This window comes from Chrysemys picta, chromosome 21, assembly GCF_011386835.1.
Source record: "Chrysemys picta bellii isolate R12L10 chromosome 21, ASM1138683v2, whole genome shotgun sequence".
Classification (NCBI taxonomy): domain Eukaryota; kingdom Metazoa; phylum Chordata; order Testudines; family Emydidae; genus Chrysemys; species Chrysemys picta.
The window spans coordinates 1338565-1360713 of NC_088811.1; the positions used below are offsets into that span (position 1 = coordinate 1338565).

General features: G+C 41.7%; 1 protein-coding gene across 1 annotated transcript in view; it reads left to right on the forward strand.

The window, feature by feature from the left end:
* Positions 1–22149, forward strand: part of DNAJC11 (DnaJ heat shock protein family (Hsp40) member C11) — a 69060-nt gene that overhangs the window by 19690 nt on the left and 27221 nt on the right. The window contains exons 3-6 of the mRNA XM_005287067.4: positions 73–146; positions 4150–4251; positions 20782–20910; positions 22021–22143. Coding sequence (XP_005287124.1) covers positions 73–146; positions 4150–4251; positions 20782–20910; positions 22021–22143 — 428 coding nt within the window. The remainder of the gene's footprint in view (positions 1–72; positions 147–4149; positions 4252–20781; positions 20911–22020; positions 22144–22149) is intronic.

Genomic DNA, 22149 nt, shown 5'->3' on the forward strand with positions numbered 1-22149 from the left:
ACAACAAAAATTTTGAAGGAAAGACTGAAAACTGAGTTCTGTACTCTGAGCATGTTTGGTTTTAATTTGCAGTGCTTAGTGATCCACAGACAAGAGCCATTTATGACATATATGGGAGGAGAGGACTGGAAATGGAAGGATGGGAGGTAAGAGAAATTCTTTACCTTATATCTCACAAAAGGGACTAAATCCAGCCTAATTTGAAATACTTATGATATCAGAACTATCTATTTGAAGGCACTCTTGTTCTAAAAGAGAGAGACAGAAATGACTAAACATCAGGATGGTTTTTCAAGTAATGCTTGTTTCTTCTTTTTTGAAAAGGGTACAATAAATCTGACATTCAGAGAGTTCCCTAATAGAATATTACCATGAAAAGCAACATCTTTCTGTGACAAACGTGTCATCGGTGTCTTTCCAGTCTCATGCAAATGTCTTTCACCTAAAACACTTTCACAATCAGCTAGTCTGTGAGATTAAAGATTTTATTTTTCTCAGTGAGCAGCTGTAAAGTGCTGTAAAAGAGGATTTATCCATTCCTTATCCTCCCCTTTACTAGCTTCTGCCTGGGCTCAGTTGCTCACTCCAAGCTGGTTACTATGAAATCATTGACTTCTATTCGTTGTCCCACCAGGGTTAACAGAAGCTAGCAGAGCACTGAAATACATTATTGGTTCCGTTCCACAATGAAGCTTGGAATTTGCAGCTGAAAACTTACAGCAGTGACGGTGTGTGGCACTAAGCCATTTTTTGGCCTCAGCATTGTGTGTGTCATTTCAGTTTTAGGAGCCAAATCTTCCCCTCTGTGGGTGACTGGGACAAATCTATCCAACACGCTCTGTTATTTAAGAGATGCAAGTGAAACCATTGTAATCAGATTTATACCAGTGTAGTGTGTCCATAAACAACATTGCACCAGTTTAGCGTTTAACATCAGACCAGACCTTGGTCACTATATAAACCTAAATGAGAGATTAATGGGACAGCTATTGGTGGGGGAGTCTCTGATAGCATGGCTCCACTGTAGTTTTCCATCCTTGGAGTCTGAAGGCCAAATCCCTACAAGTGGTGAGAGGAACGAACACCTTTCCCCTGCCCCCCAAGAGCAGATGCTCTTGTGCCCCTGTGACACAAAGCAACCCAGTGTTTCCACCTCTGTCTAATGCCATGTTTCTTGCTCCGTTTCAGTCTTTTTCCATGAGTGACATCTTTTTCAATGGTTATCTTATGTTATCTTTTGTCCTCCTCTTATCCTTCTTCCACTGCGTGGTGTCCAGTCAAGGGCTTGTCTAGGAATATATATATGTTTTTACAGCTCTACGACATGCCTAAACCACTTCAGTCTTCTTTCTCAAATCATTGTCTTTACAGCGTGTTGGCCTGTCCTTTGTAACACAAAAGCATTAGTTACTTTAGCCCACCAGGAGACACCAAGTATTCTCCACGGACATCTCTGATGGAATGCATCAAGTTTCCTGTTGTGGGCTTCTAGCATTTGCCAAGTTTCAGAAGCATATAACTTTGTGACTATCACAGTAACATTATATAACTTTATTGTGGTTCCCATCTTGTGTTCCGGAGTAGAGTACCGTGATACTGTCTGAATGGAGTCTTTCGCGTCCACTCATTACACTTACTCCAAGAATACTAATATCGAACAGTCATTTCTCTGACTATATGACTCAGTTTCCTACTGTCCCACATGGTTCTCATATTACAACATCCGATTTTAGTTTTGGTTTTACTGTTAGGATCTCTTGTTTCAGGTGATGAATTCCCTCACGGATTTGGTCCACCACCTTCATACCTCCATTCAAACTCATTTGTTGTCAACTCAGTGATTCCTAATGGTATTATCTCCTTCAGGCTAGCTAACTGAAACAGACGCTTGTTGTTTTGTCTGAGTTGTTTTCATAACTAACTTTTTTACGTGGACAGGTAGTTAGCCTGACTCATAATGTAGGTCCATTGTTCCTTATTCAGTATATCCAGAGCAGCCCATAACATGCATGGGGTTTCCTCATCCATCACCTGAGGTCTTAGGATGCCACAGGTGCCAGCCAAGGAAACATCATGGAGTTTCCTGTCACTCACATTGTTTTTCTCAATAGGGAGTGATCTGGCCCCAAGTTTTTAATTTCAAACTAAGTGCAAAATACAGTTTAAACTGATTAAATAGTTTAGCAACCAAAAAGAAATCCCATCTATGTCAGGGAGGTCACTTCCACACAATTCATTCTTGAGGGTTAGATTGTGTTGTTTACAGCAAGAAAATAAAGTAGTAGAAAATAAACAGCACTTCTTGAATGGGGCTCCATGCATTGCTCTGACTTCTGGCCAGGAGCCCCCTCTCTCTGTCTCCCAGGCAGCCATGCTTGTAGACCTTTCTCTGAGTACCTGTGCAAGGTGTGAGCATTAATTCCCTGTTCACTAGGGACCAGGTATTGTCCCTGTTCCCTCTTCTGTGGGGACAATATATTCCTGGCAAAATGTCACATGACTTTGTGCAACATGATGATGTAATCCCATCATAAAAAAATACACCCCACAATCAGTTCAAATAGGGAGCATGTCACAAATGAAACATGTTCCTAAAACCTTTTAAATGAATATTTATTTAACCAAATTTGTGGCAAAAAGCTGAGTGGACCAGTCAAATTCTCATATATCAGGATCTGATCTTAGTATTTCATATTAATAATATACCATGTGACAATGTCTGCACTGAAAGATAAAGCCACCTTTAGTGTATAGTACACACTAGGTATTAACTGTGAGCTGTATCAAGACTAATAGGCAGTAGATAAAATGAACCCATTACTTATACTGTAAAGAAAAATCCATCTGAAATGGAGCTTATTTTATAGAGCAAGCATCAGCAGCCTTCAAAGAATTCCTGCAGCTGGATGAATTGTTTGATATAAGTCCTGTCCCACCTGAGTAATAGCTTTCTCTCCAGGGAGGAAGTAGCATTACCTTTGAACAGCTGCCAGTGTTCTAAGTACTGTTAAACTTTTCTACCCTGCGTTTCCTTTCTGTACAGAAGGATTCTATATTCTGTGTATTTGCTGTATGAGGCATATGTTTATGTACAGTCTCTAAGTATGTGTGAGGGGAGGTGGACACCACATGTAACTTGTGCCTTTATTTAATGTCTGAGATTTGCAGGGCAATTTGAGTGAGTTCTGAACTTGGATATATTGGGACCTCCTGAACATGCCAGTTGGAATTTACTAACCAAAATAATAAAACAACCAGTTTAGAAGCATAATAGATTGTCAGGTGGGGTGTGTGGATGTGATATCCTGTGAATGTTTCTCATGTGATGGAGACATTCTGCCATTCAGTTGGTGACTCATAGCACACCCAAGGCAATGGGAGGCTTACCTTGCTACTTTGTGTATGTATAACCCCATCGCTTGAGTAGAAATCGATTTTAAGAGCCCTTTATGTCGAAGTAAATGGCTTCGTTGTGTGGACGGGTGCAGGGTTAATTCGGTTTAATGCTGCTAAATTCGACCTAAACTCGTAGTGTAGACCAGGCCTTAGAGATTAACAAATTTATTTGGGCATAAGCTTTTGTGGGCTAAAACCCCATCTGATGAAGTGAGTTTTAGCCCACGAAAGCTTATGCCCAAATAAATGTGTTAGTCTCTAAGGTGCCACAAGGACTTCTCGTTCTTTTTGCTGATACAGACTAACACGGCTGCTACTCTGAAACATGTGACACTCTGAGTACCTTGCCCACACCTGAAGAAGAGCTCAGTGTAAGCTCAAAAGCTTCTCTCTTTCGCTACAGAAGATAGTCCAATAAAATATATTACCTCAGCCACCTTGCTTCTCAGATATCTGAAATACATACATGTGTGTATATATAGAGATTTTTGTTATTTGTGTTTTATATTTTTAATTGTAATTGTAAAAAGTACTTTGGGCCAGGAATAGGTGCTTGAATAAAAACATAGTGGCTTGATTTAGCAGTGGATTACAGAAAAAAAAAATCATGTTGTAACATGAAAGGAGATCTTATCTAAAAAGGAAGTGAAAAGCATAGAGTTTTCCAAATTTCATCAGTGATTAAATTGTCTGATTGTTGGCTGGATGTTCTATTGCCTGTTAACCTTTGTTTCTTAATTCCTTTGTGCACAGGTTGTGGAGAGGAGGAGAACTCCAGCTGAAATTAGAGAAGAATTTGAGCGTTTGCAGAGAGAGAGGGAAGAAAGGAGACTTCAGCAGCGAACTAATCCCAAGGTAAAGTAGAAAACACATCTGTTCTCAGGAATGAAGCCTAAAACTGTTAGACATAATGAGGGGTTTTATGGCTAGAGGAGTGATCTGAAATTAACAGCGTCTTAGCTAACCACATTTATTGGGGTTTTTCCCACCCTTTTCTAATGCTGCAATATATAAGGGTAATGCAGGGGAAAAAGCGTTTAGCATGTGGCTTATAGTAAAGTGAATTGTTTTTAAAAGTTCTCTTCTATGGAGAATTCATTGTGCTTCTACTGGTGAGATACGTATTGAAGTAAAAATCTTTCTCGGAACCCTGAGAAAACATTCCAGACACAGGAACTTCTGAGTCCTACACAAATATTCCAAATAAGGTGAAACTCCCTAAGTTCTGTGACAGGTTTCCTCTGTCACAGGTGTGCTGAGATACACTCAAATACATCTTTGAAACTGAATGGAAGAACGACAACTGACAAATCAATTGCGTAGCAGAAATCTTCCAGTTGGAGTTTAGAGAGCAAAATAAGGTGATAAGTAACAGTCAGCATGGATTTGTCAAGAACAAATTGTGTCAAACCAACCTGATAGCTTTCTTTGACGGGGGGAAGCGGTAGATGTGGTATATTTTGACTTTAGTAAAGCTTTTGATACTGTCTCGCATGACCTTCTCATAAACAAACTAGGGAAATGCAACCTAGATGGAGCTACTATAAGGTGAGTGCATAACTGGTTGGAAAACCATTCCCAGAGAGTAGTTACCAGTGGTGCACAGTCATGCTGGAAGAGCATAACGAGTGGGGTCCCACAGGGATTAGTTCTGGGTCCGGTTCTGTTCAATATCTTCATCGATGATTTAGATAATGGCATAGAGAGTACACTTACAAAATTTGCAGATGATACCAAGCCAGGAGGGGTTGCAAGTGTTTAGGAGGATAGGATTATAATTCAAAATGATCTGGACAAACTGGAGAAATGGTCTGAAGTAAATAGAGACAAATACAAAGTACTCCACTTAGGAAGGAACAATCAGTTGCACACATACAAAATGGGAAATGAATGCCTAGGAGGGAATAATGTGGAAAGGGATCTGGGGGTCATAGTGGATCACAAGCTAAATATGAATCAACAGTATAACACTGTTGCAAAACAAATGAACATCGTTCTGGGATGTATGAGCAGGAGTGTTGTAAGCAAGACATGAGAAGTAGTTCTTTCGCTCTACTCCGTGCTGATTAGGCCTCAGCTGGAGTATTGTGTCCTGTTCTGGGTGACACATTCTAGGAAATATGTGGACAAATTGGAGAAAGTCCAGAGAAGAACAACAAAAATGATTAAAGGTCTAGAAAACATGACCTATGAGGGAAAATTGAAAAAATTGGGTTTGTTTAGTCTGGAAAAGAGAAGACTGAGAGAGGACATAACAATTTACAAGTACATAAAAGGTCGTTACAAGGAGGAGGGAGAAAAATTGTTCTTCTTAACCTCTAAGGATAGGACAAGAAGCAATGGGCTTAAATTGCAGCAAGGGAGGTTTAGGTTGGACATTAGGAAGAACTTCCTAACTGTCAGAGTGGTTAAGCACTGGAATAAATTGCCTATTTTTGGTTGTGGTTGTGGAATCTCTCCATCCTTGAAGATTTTTAAGAGCAGGTCAGACAAACACCTGTCAGGGAGGGTCTAGATCAGCGTTTCTCAAACGGGGGTACCCAAGGGTACTCCAGGGGGTCCGCAGGTCCCGCTGAGAAACTCCTCCCCCTCTCTGCCTCCCTCAACTCCTCCCCTCCCTCCGAGCACGCCGGGGAACAGGCTTCCTACTTGCCCTGGCTCCGTGCTGCTCCCGGAAGCAGCAAACACATCCCTGCTGCACCAGGGAGGCCAGAGGGTCTCCACGTGCTGCTTCCGCCCTGAGCGCTGCCCCCGCAGCTCCCATTGGCTGGGAACTGCAGCCAATGGGAGCTGTGGGGGCGGTGCCTGTGGGCAGGGGCAGCAAGCGGAGACTTCCTGCCTCCCCCCACTTAGGAGCCGCTGCCAGAGGGATGTGCCACTCGCTTCAGGAGCCGCCCGAGGGAAGCACCGCACCCCTCACTCCCAGCCCAGAGCCTGCCTCCCCCTGCATCCAAACCACCTCCCAGAGCCTGCACCACCTCCTGTACCCCAAACCCATGCCCCAGTCTGGTGAAAGTGAGTGAGGGCGGGGGAGGGAGGGGATGATGGAGTGAGCGGGGACGGGGCCTTGGAGAAGGAGCAGGGTAGGGGGGTCGCCTCAGGGAAAGGCTGGGGAAGGGGGGGCAAGGGCTGAGCGGCTGGCCCTGCGGGTCCCTGAAAATTTTAAAATAAAAATGGGAGTTCTCGGGTAGCTAAAGTTTGAGAACCACTGGTCTAGATAATACTTAGTCCTGCCATGAGTGCAGGGGACTGGACTAGATGACCTCTCGAGGTCCCTTCCAGTCCTGTGATTCTATGATAAACCTGAATATTTTGGGGATCTTGCCAGTAGCACAGTTAATGTCCATTTTGAGATAACTTTATCATACTGTTACTACAACAGCTGCTATTCAGTGCATTGTTCCTAGCTCTGGGTCTGCTTGAGCTGCAATAAACTGGTACCTAAATGACCCCCATCATAGCTGAAGCTTAGTTATTTAAATACAGTCAAGGATATAAAGTCTGGTGTTGGTAACAATGTTTTCATGGCAACATTTTGTGTGTGTGTTGTGGGGAAGTTGAAGTCAAATGTGGTGGCCATCCACTGCTTTTTCTCCTCTCCCTGCTGAGGGTAGGAGGACATTCTAGTAGTTCAGGAAGCTGATGGCCCTGATGGGTTATTGGCTTGATATCTAGCCACTCTTGGCAAGACAAGGCTGAGGAGCATAGCAGAGATTACCAGCTATTGCTGTTTAAAAGCTTCCTGAACCACATGGCATCCACTTGTTATGCAGTAAAGTAACACAATACCCAGAAGTTCAGTCTCTTGGAGCTGCATTAGCCTAATTTATGCTTGCGGTTTCCCAAACATTACTCAGTTTTTGGCTTTTAATCTAGTTTGCATAAAATAGCAGAAATCCCTATGTGCCTCTGTTTGAAACCGAGGCTGGAAATCAAGTTCTGTGAGGCTTGGGATGTAATCATGATGGTAAGCCTTAGATTTCACCCCCTCTATCCTGCTGCCCCCAGGCACACGTTGCAAACTCCTTTATTGAGAGAGAGAGAGAGAGAGAGAGAGAGAGAGAGAGAGAGAGAATTTCTCCAACTTGATAGAAATCCCTGGATGAGAAAATAACTTCCACTATATTTATAAATGCCCCTTAATTGAGAGAAACTTAGCTGTCTTCAAGCTGCAGCACTGGACAAGCTACCTTGGGATTCGCAATTGACAAACTCTGCATTAAGAAACACTGGAGTGGGTTTTGTGTTCTTGGTAGCTCGTAATGTAACAAGAAGACTGCTGCAGTGCCAACATCACCATGTTAGTGCATGTATCATAGAATATCAGGGTTGGACGGGACCTCAGGAGGTCATCTAGTCCAACCCCCTGCTCAAAGCCCCCACACAGATTTTTGCCCCAAAATGGCCCCCTCAAAGTTTGAACTCACACCCCTGGGTTTAGCAGGCCAATGCTCAAACCACTGAGCTGTCCCTCCCCCCATCCCAATGCAGTCCCAATGCACTATGATTTAACTTGCTTCTTGGGCCATCCAGCGATGTCATCAGCTGAGATTCTACACTGGTGCAACCATTGTCTTGGAGAAATGATAGTGTTTATATTACCAGGGATATGAAAATATACTTTTTAAGATGGATGTGGGTAATGTTTTGGGCTCCATCAGAGTAGTATCCCTTTAAAAGTTTCCTGTACTTGACAATTAATGCGAATTAAGGTAGCGTGTGAATTTAAAACACAATAGGTGTTTCAGATCAACTCCATGTGTAGACATCCTTATTTCAAAATAGGAAACAGAGTGGGTTAAACTAAACAGGAGCAAAGCACTCTTATGCTGGAATAAATCAGGAACAACTGTGTAGATACTGTTTATTGCATGGAAATAATCCAGTGAATGTCTAAGTGAGGAGTTACTGTAAAATGCAATACTGTTTTTTGTTTTTTTTCTGCACTTGATACTTTATATTCAACATGTTTAATGTTTTGCACTGTTATTTTCCTTCCCACTTCGTTCTATTATGAGTCTGGTGAATTAATTACACTACAATACACAACTCTTCTTCTGCACCAAAACTTTACTTTTCTTCACAATTCCGCACCTGTCATAATACTAAAATTATCCAGAGTTCCTTCCCTAATGTTCTCCTCTTCTTATGGGTACACAATGTGGCTCACACTCATCCCTCTTAATGACAGCCAGCAGAACAAATGCTGGCTTCAGTGTCTGGACACCTGGTGCTCACCGTTACTGGCCAAAGAGGCAGAGCAAACAGAATATTTTATTAAAAGTTTTATTTCTTTAAATCTTTAAAAACAGAAGAAAATATTTATACCACCAATAAGGTGCTCGGTAATTGTTGTTTATTGTCTGGTCTCTCTCTGACTTATTGCGTAATTAGAGTGGAGATCATGTAATGTAGATCTAATTCACCAGCAAAGAGAGTATTGAAAGACTTGCATGGGTCTGATTTTAAAAAAGAAGAGCACAACAAAGATTTTCACCTTTATAGATCTTTCTGTAACTTTTCATGAATGAGAGGGAAGGGAGTGAGAGCAGTGACAGGGTGTGAGGTGAGTCTAGGTGCCTGTCACTTTTTGTGGTGTCATTTCCTCTCTCTTAATATAGGCATGTGTAGGGAGAACTTGGTTTGATTTTACATTTCTCTTTTTCTAATCCATGGATTAGAATTGGCTACCCGGGGCCTGGTCTTGTGTAGTTCAACAGACAATGTAGCCTCCCACTCCACCTACCCTGATCTGATAAGTCTGCCCCAATGATAAATATGTGTGTCTTGCCTGTCGCTCGGAAAGGACATTCGAGCTAAACTCTGTCTTTGAGGCTTTAACTGAAATGATATTGCAGCTTCCATTCCTTCTTCAGCTCCCTGGCTGTAGCTTTCTCTCCTTTTTCCTCTGCAGTATAGGGACAACTAAACACTGATTGTTCTATGAAGACTAAGATTTATCTGTCGGCGTATCTCATGTTGTTGAATAGCAGTTTATGCTCTACTAATTCCCATGAGACAAAAACAGTTTTACAGTATGTAATTTAATTTTTTCTTTTGTGGCAGTTTTTCTCTGTGCCACCTGTTATCACTGGAAAATCAAATAAAAAATGGTATCCAATATACAGGAGTCTGCAAATTATTGTCAGTCCACTGAGCAATGTGTTTCTGTGCCACCAGCTCACTTTCCTGTTCTTCTCTTCCGCTCCTTCCTGCCTTCAGAAGAAATCTTTTTGCCTCTTGCATATGCGTTGGTCTCTACTGGAGCTTTCTGCTAATACATAAAGAGTAAAATGGAAGAAGTCTTCCCTTCATGGTCTTAATAAAATCAGAACTTCTGTATTAAAAAACACTGGAAATATCTCGTTTTAAACCATTGTTTTGGCTTTGAATCCCTGGTGAACTTGAGATGCTCTTCTGGAAAGCAGATAGCTCTGTTACCTCAATCTTCTCTCTCCAGCCTCAGCCTGAAATATGGGACAATCAGGAGGCAGATCAGTGAAGCTCAGTGTGGCTTCAGAGGAGCCTGCGGCAACTGCGTTTGTTTTACCGTGAATGTGGGGACCAAAGATATACTCTGAGTGGGAGCTGAGCTGAAGGGGACACAGCAATCAAAACAAACCGTGCGAAGGAACAGGAGTAACAGCCAGCAATCAGAAACAGGCCAGTTGGCTCCTTTGACCCAACCGTAACGATCTCTTACCAATGGCATTCCAACCAGAAACCGGATCAAACTAACGGAATTGGAAACATCCCTGTTGCAAATGAGGGCCGTTTGGTGCACATGGGTATTCTGAGGAGAGCGTGGAACAGGCGGGGGGTGGTTATTGCCATATAGTGCTTCTCTGTGACTTTAGGAATTGGACACTTTTTTCTGGGTGTTTCACAGTAGTTGTGAGCAATAAAAAGTAGAGCTGCAGTGTAAGCCTGAGCCTCTGTGTCCTCCGATAAAATTAGCCATCTGGGTGTTTACAGCAATTGCTTATTGGCATTCTGTGGAAATGTCTCTTCAGGCAGTGTTCCTGTGGAATTAGGTAGCACAGCTGTGATCATTTCATAAGAATGCAAGCTATTTCAAAATTTCTAACATTTTATTAGTTCTATAAAATGGTTCCAGCTAAATAAAGCATTTCTAACCAGAAACATTGAGCGATACCCATATGTAGGCAGTTTGGCAGATTTTAAGTTGGGTTATTTGCTTGTAGAGTTTTGTTTTTGCTTTTTGAGTTGTGCTGACGGGTTTGGAAAGTCAGTTTCTTGATTTGAGAGGAAATACTTCACGCTTGGAGAAAGCAAATCTCTTTATTTGCCTGTGTCTGAGAATGGAGATACTTTGAGGGTCATCCAGCTCCTGCCACCTTTTTCTTCACATGGGTCAACTTGCAGGAATGTTCTCCCTAGAGAAAGCAGCAAGAAAGAGAGGGAAGAATCTCTACTACTCTCAACCCTCTCTGAGTCGGTAGTTGTAGATCTGATTTTGTGCTGGATATAGTGAGAGGTCTGTGTTTTTATGTAGAGTCTTTGCAATGGGCATAATTAACATGTCTGAATAAATAAAAATTAAGCCATCTCTGTTTTCACTGCTCCTTCTTTTGCAGTTCTGTGGTACTGCATCTTATTAATACCCCAGCCTTCGCTGTGCTTACAATCTGGGTCACAAGCAGAGTGCCTTCGCCTTTATTTATTTATTTTTTTGGCCTCCACTGGGATCAAAATTTAGCTTTTTCTTGAGTGCATTAGCCAGCAGCTGACTTAGATACTAGTCAGATGCCCACTTCAATTTGGCTTAAAACAAAACAAATTTTGATGGGCAATTTTACAGAAAAAGAAAATAATAAAATAGTTCTAAAAGGCCTACATTAATAATTTGTAAAACAACTCTGACTGTCACACAGCTGAAAATTACAGAATATTGCATGGTGACTGTGTCCATATCAATGTGGAAAAGTACCTCATTTCTTCTCGCGCCACCATCTTAGGAGAGGTACAGCAGAAAAGACTTGCACTAAATTAGACCTTCCAAAGACATTGTATCTGAATTAGCTTTTAGATCTAAAATATCTCTTGGTTGCTACCACCGGTGTTAGCAATGGCGAACATTTGTGCCATCTAACCCTGCTTGGAGCCTTGTCTTCAGTAGTACTTCTTCCAAAGCTACCACCCCACCAGTGGGTAACAAAATTGGGAAAATGTAGTGAAAAGGGAGTTTTCCCAACCAGGCTATATAAGAATGTGATGATCAACTTGGTGAGATACAGGTGATACTGGAGTTTATTTTGATCACACTTCATTGTTTGACCAGTGTGCCAATCAGATTTGCAAGATCTTTTATTTGCATGCTTAATCGATATTTCTTGCCTTTTTTTAGACATAGATTCTGCAGCTGGGTTAATTTGTTCATTGTAATTTCATGTATTGATTATTTTAATTCCCTTTTAATCAATATACCTAAATCTGATAGTTGAATGCTGCAGCCATTTCAAAATGCTGCAGAGCACATCCTGATCCAAATCAAAGCCCCCTGATTTTATTACTCCAGTTTTAATGACCTTGCACTGTTTCCTTGTGGAATAGAGTATTATGTTTAGGGCTGTTTGGTGCTTGATTTTCTGTCTTTCAGGGTTTCTATCACCAGTTTATCTCTCTGACCTTGTAACACAGTGCCTGCCACCCAGATTACTACATTCCTACCCTCACTATTTGATTGTTTCTTGATTTTCTTCTATGACTAGCTGATCACTGATGCACTCTCTCTTTTTTGCTTTATTCATAGAACTGGCTGCCTTCCCAGTTCAGTCTTTGTGATTCCCAGGAACAGATTACATTTTACAGGAAGACTCATTATGGAAATTATTTCTTTATTGTTGTAAAGCATGTTCCTTGTAAAATTATTTAATTAAAAAGCACCACATTTTTTATAAAAAAAAATAGAGGGAATTTCACTAAAACAAAAACGTGAAAAATAGGCACATTACACTTATGCGAAAAGCCATTTCCTTTGCAATAATTAGCAATACCAGCTAAGGAAAAGTAGAACATTACTGGTGGATATTTGTGTGGGAATAAAGCTTTCTCCTAAACTGAGTTTCGCCTGTTGTATGACTGCAGTGAAGACACAATTTTTTGCTTATAATCTCAGTTGTTTTCCATAAAAATGATTGTGATATCATAAGTGGATGCTGTTTGCAGTCAGAGCTATTGTAAAGCTTTCATATATAGGAGCCATTGCAACACCTCAGTAGCAAGCATGGCAAAACCTTTTTAGATTATGAGCGCTTTGGCACAGGGTCCTTGGCATCTTTTGATTTGGAAAGCACTGCCCTAGACAATTTGTAATTTCTACAGGAAATAATAATAGTAAGATATGAGAAGAGAGAAAATAAAGGAGAGCTCCTTGCAGATGAATTCCAAAAACTGCCATCCTTCCTTTTTAGGGTGTGTCTACACAGCAGCTAGAAGGGTGCTTCCCTGTAGGGGTTAGCAGATGCGCTAGCTTTGCTTCAGCTAGTGTGCTTAAAAACAGCAGTCTGGCCGTGGCAGCGTGGAGGGTGGCACGGGCTAGCTGCCCAAGTACAAACCCACTGGACGCCCTGGGTATGTATGTGCGTGGCCCTCCCAGCTGCTGTGTAAACATACCCTTAGAGACCAAGGAGCTTTGATATAAATAATTGCATTTTCTTTCAGACATCTTTCCCTGTTTACTGTGTAAACAGATACTGGAACCAGGACCTCATGTATTCTGTGGCTGTGGAATGTATGAATCCATCCCTTGCTGCAGGATGGTGCTGTACAATCCAATCATTCATTGAAATAAACGAAAAAACAAAACATGTATAGCCCTTACGATTGTAAAGGAAACTTTCAAACATCAACTGAGTCTAAACAGAAGCAGTGATGATCTCTTGAGTCTGCAGACAGCCTGAAACAATAGCTCCGAGCAAGGTGTAACCTGCCCAGTTTATCTCTGTGGGGTGTGGACATTGACATTTTCATAATTAGATTTCAAAATTAACATTGAATTCACTAATTTGTTTGTATTATGGTAGCATCTAGTGGCCTAAACTGAGATAAGGGCCTTATTGCGCTGGGCGCTATACATAAACCTAAGAAGAGACTGTTCCTGTCCATAGACTTGACAGTCTAAATCAGGGGTCCCCAACGTGGTGCGCCCGCGTACTGGCTGGCGGACGAGCATCTGCCGAAATGCCGCCAAGAAGCAGCGTCATCCAGAGGTGTCGCCGTCGAAATGCCACCGATTTTCGGCAGCATTTCGGCGGCAACACCTATTGACGTTGCCGCTTGTTGGCGGCATTTCGGTGAATGCTCGTCCACCGCCACGGTCCTCCATGGCTCGTCGTTTGGCGCCTGACAGACGAAAAAGGTTGGGGACCACTGATCTAAATAAACAAGACCAACAAAGGGTGGGAGAAAGGAAGTATCAATATCCCAGTTTTAGAAGGGGAACGAGGCACAGAAAAAGGGGAAGATTTTTAGAGGCCCAAATGGAAGCTAGGTGTCCAATTCCCATTGATTTGCAATGGGAATTTGTGCCTTTGAAAAATCTCCCCCAAATGACTTGCCCAAGTTGACAGAGGTCATCTGTGACGGTGCTGGGACCTGAGTTCCAGCCTCCAAGACCTTCAGCACACAGGCTTATCCTGCAAACCCAAAGTGCCTCCTGCACTTCCTCAGGTGCCAAAAAGCCCTTGTTGTTCCTGTGTGAGATGTTAAAATTTCAATTTCCCCCCCTAAAAATGTCTCGAATACTGTTGTTTGTTTTCAATGTAAAAATTTGCAGCATACTGAAAATTATAAATTATGGGACAGCATACAAAATGGAATTTAATATCAAATTAAATAATTGGATACTGTTCTGACTATATTATTCATTTTCTTAGTTAATTCACTAAAAACCTCCAATTGTAGCTACACTAGGGTACCACAATGCAGGGGTCTTGCTGCAGAACGAAGATCAATCTTGCTACTGAGTGTATGGGGTCTTGAGAATAGCTGGGAATCCCAAGTGTGACCCCGGTGAAATCCCATCACCCCCATAGGGGAGGGATCATAGAGTTTGACAGATATATTTTTAATCCCCTCTTTATATGCTTTTAATGTATTCTGTACTGTAGGGGCATTAAGTGGATGGGAGATGTCTCTGTCCCCATTGGTTGGTGAGAAGCACAGCTGAGCACTGTTCAGTCAATCCATAAGGTCTCTATCAGCCGGAAGTCAGCTGCATGCTCCTCTAACCCAGTGCATTAAACACTAGGCATCAAAAACACCCCCAGCGGATTCAGAAGACCAGGGTAATTTAAATTAATCCTGCTGGTTTTGTTCTCTTGTATAAACTTGGACATCGATCTATTTAAATTAATTCTACCCGCTCTAGGCAGGAGAAGAGGTAAAACTTCCATCGGGTGTCGTGACTTAGAGGGTGTTTCTCTGCACCAAACAGACAGTGACAAGTGGGGCAGTTCTCTACATCTTTCTGGATTTCCACTAGCGGAGGGCTGAGTATAATTAAACCGATTCCTGTGGCTTTGCTGAAATGAGAGTGCTCAGGTGCATGACCCCCTGCTGGGCCCATCTAAAAGGGAGGCTGCACGGGATGGAATGTCCTGCCAAGTCATGACAAAGGTTCTGATTTTAGGTATCTATATTTTTAAATCCTGAGATGACCTAATCCTGGCTAACTGGGAGCAAGCAGCCTGGATCTTTTCAGTGTAGTAATATGTCATCCACATTATATTGGAGGATATGTCACAGTTTTCATCATAAACCCTGTTGTTGGGGGTTATAACTTGGCCATAAATATTCAATACCATTAGAAACCTGATGGGTAAGGTTTCCATTTGGGAGCAATTTTATGTTCTTAATTTGATTCTAAGAGTTCCTCTCTGCAGTCTCGCTCTATAAAATGCTTCCAGCACTGTTTGGAGTACCTGGTTTCATCTAAACTGTGGGTGAAAGGTTCTTGACTTGCCCACACAGTATGACCCCAGGAAGAGGGAAAGCAGGGGAATGGTTATAAATGGGTTTAGAAAGTAGCCTGTATTCTATAATATGCTTACGACCAGCTTTCCCAAAGCTCTGTCCTGAGTTCTCAGCCCCAGGATATGGTGAGGAGAATTGTGCTGGCTCCAACACTCAGTATATGGGGCTTTAATTTTTAATTCTACTTTCAGCCAGTTTGCAAGTGGTAGCCCGCAAATCTAGGCGAGGCTGTGGAGGGCTCTGTTAGATGCGCCATTGCATGAGACGTATCTTTTGGGAGATGGAAAGAGAGAGAGATTCTAAAATACTTTAACGCTGACTTTCAAGGAATGTTCTAACAGAAAAGCCGTCATTAAAGTCTGTTTTGTGCTCATAAGATTCAAAACCACCTATATTTATTAGAGAGACTCTCAGGTGGTCAGTCCATAATGCAGGCTGCTCGGAGGTGCTGTGCTAATAACCCCCTTTCCTACTGAATTTTTGCACTTTACAGCATGCTGCTGTGTGTGCAGATTTAACTTTGTAGTAGGGCTCATAGTTCATTCTTACTGCTCATGTGCAGCTCCCACATTTCAGAATGTTGTTTTCTCTTCTCCTATATTCTCTGAACAGGTGGCTGACGGTGAGTTGTTGGTAGCAGCGACCTCTCGCTCTCTCTCCCCTATCCGGTGGCATAGGGGGAGCTGTCATTCTTTGAGAATGTTTTTTAACAGTCCATCTGCTGCTTTGTCTGTTCTTGTATTTGAGCCAGTTTCCTTACCAAGATCTATAGGCTGTTTGAGAACGACTTGACCTACTTGGTGGTAGGGAAAATTTCTTTATGGAATCTACTACATTGGCTCATAATCCAGTGAAATGCATCTTGTGAAAGGCAAGTAGCTGAAATATGCTTCAAAAAAAAAACCCAAAAAACATTGACCGAGGGACAATTCCCCACCCCAGAATACTCCGTTAAGATGATATAAGGAGCACCTGGCTTCTTGTAATCTTCCAAAGACTTTATATGCAGTGAGACTGCTTTTGGTTTGAAACTTTAGATACTGCTGTTTTTGTTAAAGGTGAGTATTTTTACAACTACCACTGGTGTAGAAAAAGAAACCCCAAATACAAATCTGATGTCCAAAATAATACTAATGAGAAAAAAAATACAGTAATTGTCAGGAATCAGTCTTTATAGTTCATAATTAGACAAAGGTGAGGACAGGTAAGAGATACAGTAGAACCTCAGAGTTACGAACTGACCAGTCAACCACACCCCTCTTTTGGAACTGGAAATACGCGATCAGGCAGCAGCAGAGACCCCCTCTTCCCCTCCCCCCCCCCAAAAAAGGCAAATGCAATACAGTACTGTGTTAAATGTAAACTATTTTAAAAAAATAGCGGGAAAAGTTTAAAAAAAAAGATTTGACATAGTAAGGAAACTGTTTCTGTGCTTGTTTCGTTTAAATTAAGATGGTTACAAGCAGCATTTTTCTTCTGCATAGTAAAGTGTCAACGCTGTATTAAGTCAATGTTCAGTTGTAAACTTTTGAAAGAACCACCATCACGTTCTGTTCAGCGTTATGAACATTTCAAAGTTACGAACAACCTCCATTCCTGAGGTGTTCGTAACTCTGAGGTTCTGCTGTATCTATAAAAAAGCCCAAGTACTGCAGCTCCTCATCAGATTTCTTTTTCATTTATAGCTTCGCTTTTTCTTTAAAATGACCTCATAAATGATTATTATGTTACAGGTTTCAGAGCAGCAGCCGTGTTAGTCTGTATCCGCAAAAAGAACAGGAGTACTTGTGGCACCTTAGAGACTAACAAATTTATTAGAGCATAAGCTTTCGTGGACTACAGCCCACTTCTTCCGAAGAAGTACACTAAAGACCAGATTTCGTGATGGAGCCCAGATTTCACGTTCTGTGATGCATTTTTCACATGTGGGGTGCAGTATAAGACCTGTCAGTGCTGTGGGATCTTTTTACATGGTGGTAGAATGTTAACACGCTAGAGTGAATTACTTTACAAGAAGATTTTCTTTATAGTGCAAATCTACTTCAACATGAAAAATGTGCATTTTCAAGAAATGTAGGTGGAAGCAAAGCAGGATTTAAACTCTGTCGGGAGTTTGAATACCCAGCAGTCTGAATAGCAGACAGAAGTTTGAGCAAGTAAAATGTGTCTCATTTCACAAGCACCGTTCTTCAATTTATGTTTTTTTTATTTACACTTTACTTTTGCTGCTGCTGCTTTCTGTCTTCATTCACAATCCCAATTCAACAAAATACTAGTTCTTCATTGCTGAAGTTTGGTAGCTCCTTTTTTTAAAAGCATATTTAATAGAATATGAAAGTGAGTTACAAGCTGTAGCAAAACCACTCTGCTGAGGTTGGACATTGGATATGGACCATCATCCCATTCTGCAGCTATGAACAGTGCATTTGCAAAAGATGAAGTGCAGCAGAAAAGCATCAGAACAGTTGTCTATATTGCTAAAAGCAGTGCTCACATGCATACAATAGCACTTGATCAATCACTCTCTGGAATTTTGTCAAGCGTAGTTGGTACTTAAGCCTGAAATCTCTGCTTAGCTTCCTTTGGCTATTCTGTTTATTCACTTCCCAGAGGTTTGGAGCAGCAGCACAGTGCTGCAGAGCTTCCCTAGTCACCAACTCTCCGGCATTGTTTCAAAGAGCAGCACAGGGTACGAGAGGATGGAAACTTGGGAAACACGTGTAGACTTTGGAAAGCTGACGCACTCAAAGGGGACTTATCTGAGGAGCATTCCTACACAGTAGATTCTTTCCCAAGTAAAGTTTGGGAGCAAATGTCTTGTGCTACTGTAAACAAAGTAAAGCTAATTTTAATTTCATTATTTACTGTTGTTAAAGGGACACCAACTTGAAATCCAGTCAGCTTAAAAAAAATGATTTAAAAATGGTTTGGGTACTGTACCTGAGTTGTCCTGGCCATTTTTATGGTTTTACAGTCACGTTTTTCCTGTTTTTAAAATGTTTCTCTTCTTTTGCTGTGTGGAAGATCCACTCAAAAAGTAGGAATAGATTATGAATTCTCTTAGATCTTGAAATCAATAGGCTAATTTCAGTTTTGTCTTAAACCCTTCACTCAGGTTACAGTGCTGCATTGGGTTTAATTTTAGCACAACTTTTCTAAATCCCAGAAGAAGTTGATTTGATTTCCAGTAAATACAACGTATAGTGACAGAAAATAGCCTTCTTTTTGATACTCTTGGATTTTCATTCCATCAATAGACATCAGTATTTAGTTCTCAGAGCGGTCGCATAGCATCTCTCACCTTTCATCACAAATGTTTATGTAAACAGTTTGCATCACACTGTGAACATAGCGTGTGCTGCTTTAAAAAGAGATAAAAGATTAGAACCATCCTTTTTAAGTCTTGAAATGCAAACTCATAATCAGCGTTTCTCAAATGCGGCCACCAGGGGCTTTTCCTGCGCCCACAGCCTCCTGAGTGGTGATTTGGAGGGGTGGGGGGGGGGCACCAGCCCCTCCCCTGGGGCTGCCAGGAGAGGTTGGGCCCTGCCCCCTCTGGAGCCACAAATGCTGGAGGAGCAAACAGCCGGTGTGAGTTCCCCATCTTCCTGGGGGCGGTGGGGCTCAGGCTTCTGGCTTCAGCTCTGGGGTGGTGGGTGGCAGGATGTGGCCACATGACAGCAGGCTCCGACCGCAGGGCTTCGGGCTCCAGGATTTGGCTACGCAGTGGTGAGCTCCATCCCCCGGCTACAGGGCTTTGGGCTCCCAACCCCCCTCATCGCCCCTGACACCCACTGTCTCCCCAAACCCCTCACCCATTCACCCCATCACCCCTGCTGCCTCCCTACTCTCATCCCCATCCAAGGCTTAATTTGGTCCCCGACTTGACAGGGCTGAGTAAGTCTGCTGTGAGAAGTGATATTTGTATGTTTGTTAATATCATCTTTCACTGCCTCACAGCTAGGGAACAAGTCTGCTGCTGTGAAAAGTGATGTTAACAAATGTACAAATATCTCTTTTCACAGAAGCAGACTTACTAGCCAGCAAGTCTTTAAAAAAAAAAAGAAAAAGAAACAACGAAGACAAGAACATGCAAAGCACCTTAATTTGTGTTTCTATTCTGTTTAGGTCCAGTAAAGAATAGAGACAACTGAACATTATTTTTATTATTGATTCTGCAAAAAAACCAAACCCTACATAAATAAATTACTATCATTTGGACATATGTATGAAAATATGTATTTGTTTTTCCTAAAGTTAATTAAGGATTTTAGGAAAAATTGTCATAGCAGCCACCAACAACAGACTCTTAGGCCACAAAAATTTGTTGTGAGAACCCCCCTAGATGAAGGGTGAAACATACCATCTAGAGCCCTTCAAACACACTGCCATTTTCCATGCATTTCCAGTATAGATGACTCAGCAAAACAATTGAGTATCTGCATAAATTTAAAAAAGAATTTACTTCCATACACATGCTCCTGCTGTGTTTTGATTTCTGTAAACATCCAACCATTGAGTTTCTCTCTCACAAATTGACTTGGAAAGTTAATTTTAATCTCATATACTTGATGGTCTATTGGAAGTGGTATATTTCACATAAGATGGGACGCTGCTTGACATAGTAGCAGGAGAAGACTCCCAAAGCCCTTTTCCACTGAGGCAGCTATCTATGTGAGAGAGACAAGGATGGCACAATTATTTGTACGAATGCAACAGCAACCAGCCAAAAGGACTGATTCTCAGGCCGGGCCAAAGTGGCTTAGAGAGGAAAAGGTTTAACACCTCCTAAGCATATCCTAAAATGCTACCTTCTTCAAGCACTCCTATTGATTATAAGAATCAAGCTCATCCAATCAGGAAACAGAACCAATAGCATGTGACTTATATGATCAGTGGTAACCAGCTAAAATTTAGATTGTTTCAAATATTTCAGAAGAGGAGGTGAACTTCTAGCTCAGTTTCATTGAAAAGATTAATTACAAAATCAGTGGGTTGGTTTTACAAAATTGAAGAGAGACAGTCAATTCTGAGGAAATAAAAATCCCTCTTCTCTCTGAAAATGTTCTTCCTATTTCTATTATGTGTAACATCTTATTTATTTTATCTGCTGTTGTTATAAAAAACACAGTAAATACTTCAGTCTGTTGTTCAGTTTGTTTATTTTGTGCCTCTGACAATGCTTTGCCATCTCTCTGCATAATCACTCAGTTTCCTGCTTTGTTTGTGGGAGCCTTTTCATACAGCAGAAGGGTGGGAAAACACTTTAAAATGGGAAAAAAATGACGTTTTTAAGTTGTAAAACGTATATAAAGGAGTAGTAGTCCTTCAGCCTACGTACATTGAACGTATTAGTGCTAGGAACTTGTTTTGCTTTTCTCTCCCCAGGGAACGATTAGTGTTGGAATAGATGCCACTGACCTCTTTGATCGTTATGATGAAGAATATGAAGATGTGCCAGGGAGCAGCTTTCCCCAGATTGAGATTAACAAAATGCACATCTCCCAGTCCATTGAGGTAAAGTGAAATAAACACCAACCGGAGTATAAAGAAGGTTCTGAGTTAATGAGGCATAGCAGCACACAGCACCACAAAATGGAACCCTGCTGGGGGGACGGTTTCTCATCTTTATTTATGACGGGAAGGGAGGCAGTTACCTGCTTTAGGGGACTGGGGCATGGAGATTCAGTTACGGCGGGGTCATGTGTTGACACGATCGCATACGTTTTTAAGGACACACATGTCAGAGTTTTGGCTCCAGTTTGCATGCTACAAAGGCTCTGCCTCCACTGCTAGCAAGTTTCCTTATCTAGGATAGACTGGCTGCTGGGCTAAACATTTATTTCTCAAACACATTTTCAAAGCCATGTTTAAAATGTAAACACAAATTCCAAGGACAAACACTGGGCTTTGTATTTACGAATGTGCTCCAGTGTGGGTTCCATTCCCCGCCTTCCCAGGAGTCTCACAAGTACTTTCACCTTGTTACCTGAAACTGGATGTATAGAGTTGGTTGATTTGCCTGGCAGTTCCTGAAGGCTTCAGAACCCAAATCCAAAGCAAAAGGTGGTACTTCAATGATCATGAGTGGTCAAAGACTTCTGTTTCACTTCTGACCCGAGTAAAAAGGACACTGGGGCATTGGTTCAGTACTGATGAATAGGAAGAGTGCCACATGCTGAATTATCATGATTACCTGCTGCTGCACTCAGATGCTCCTTAAAGGTCTCCCAGTGAGGTATTAATCCAGTGTGACCCTGTATAACTTGTGAGATCTGACAGGATCGCAGCCCAAGGTGTAGGGTTGTAAGTATGTTTAAACAAATGTGCAAATAATGTTTGTGCTGGAAGAGTTTCCAGCACAAACATTATTTGTATGTATGCTGCACTCTTGCTTTGTAAAGTTTGACTATAGAACTTAGTCTGGTGGCCACACACAGTTCAAATGCCCAGGAACAGGAATTGAGAGAAAGGTAGCACTGTCTGGATAATTACATGTCCCTATACGCTTACAAACTATCCAATCGTGCAGTTTTGGCTATGTCCTTGCAATGTGTTCATTAGGTTTTTGTAATTGAGGTTGCTAATACCTCAGATTAATCCAATAACAATACATTTATTTTCCAGGCTCCACTGACTGCCACAGACACAGCAATACTCTCTGGCAGCCTCTCCACCCAGAATGGGAATGGAGGCGGATCAATTAACCTTGCTCTTAGACGGGTCACATCCCCCAAGGGATGGGGAGAGGTAGGA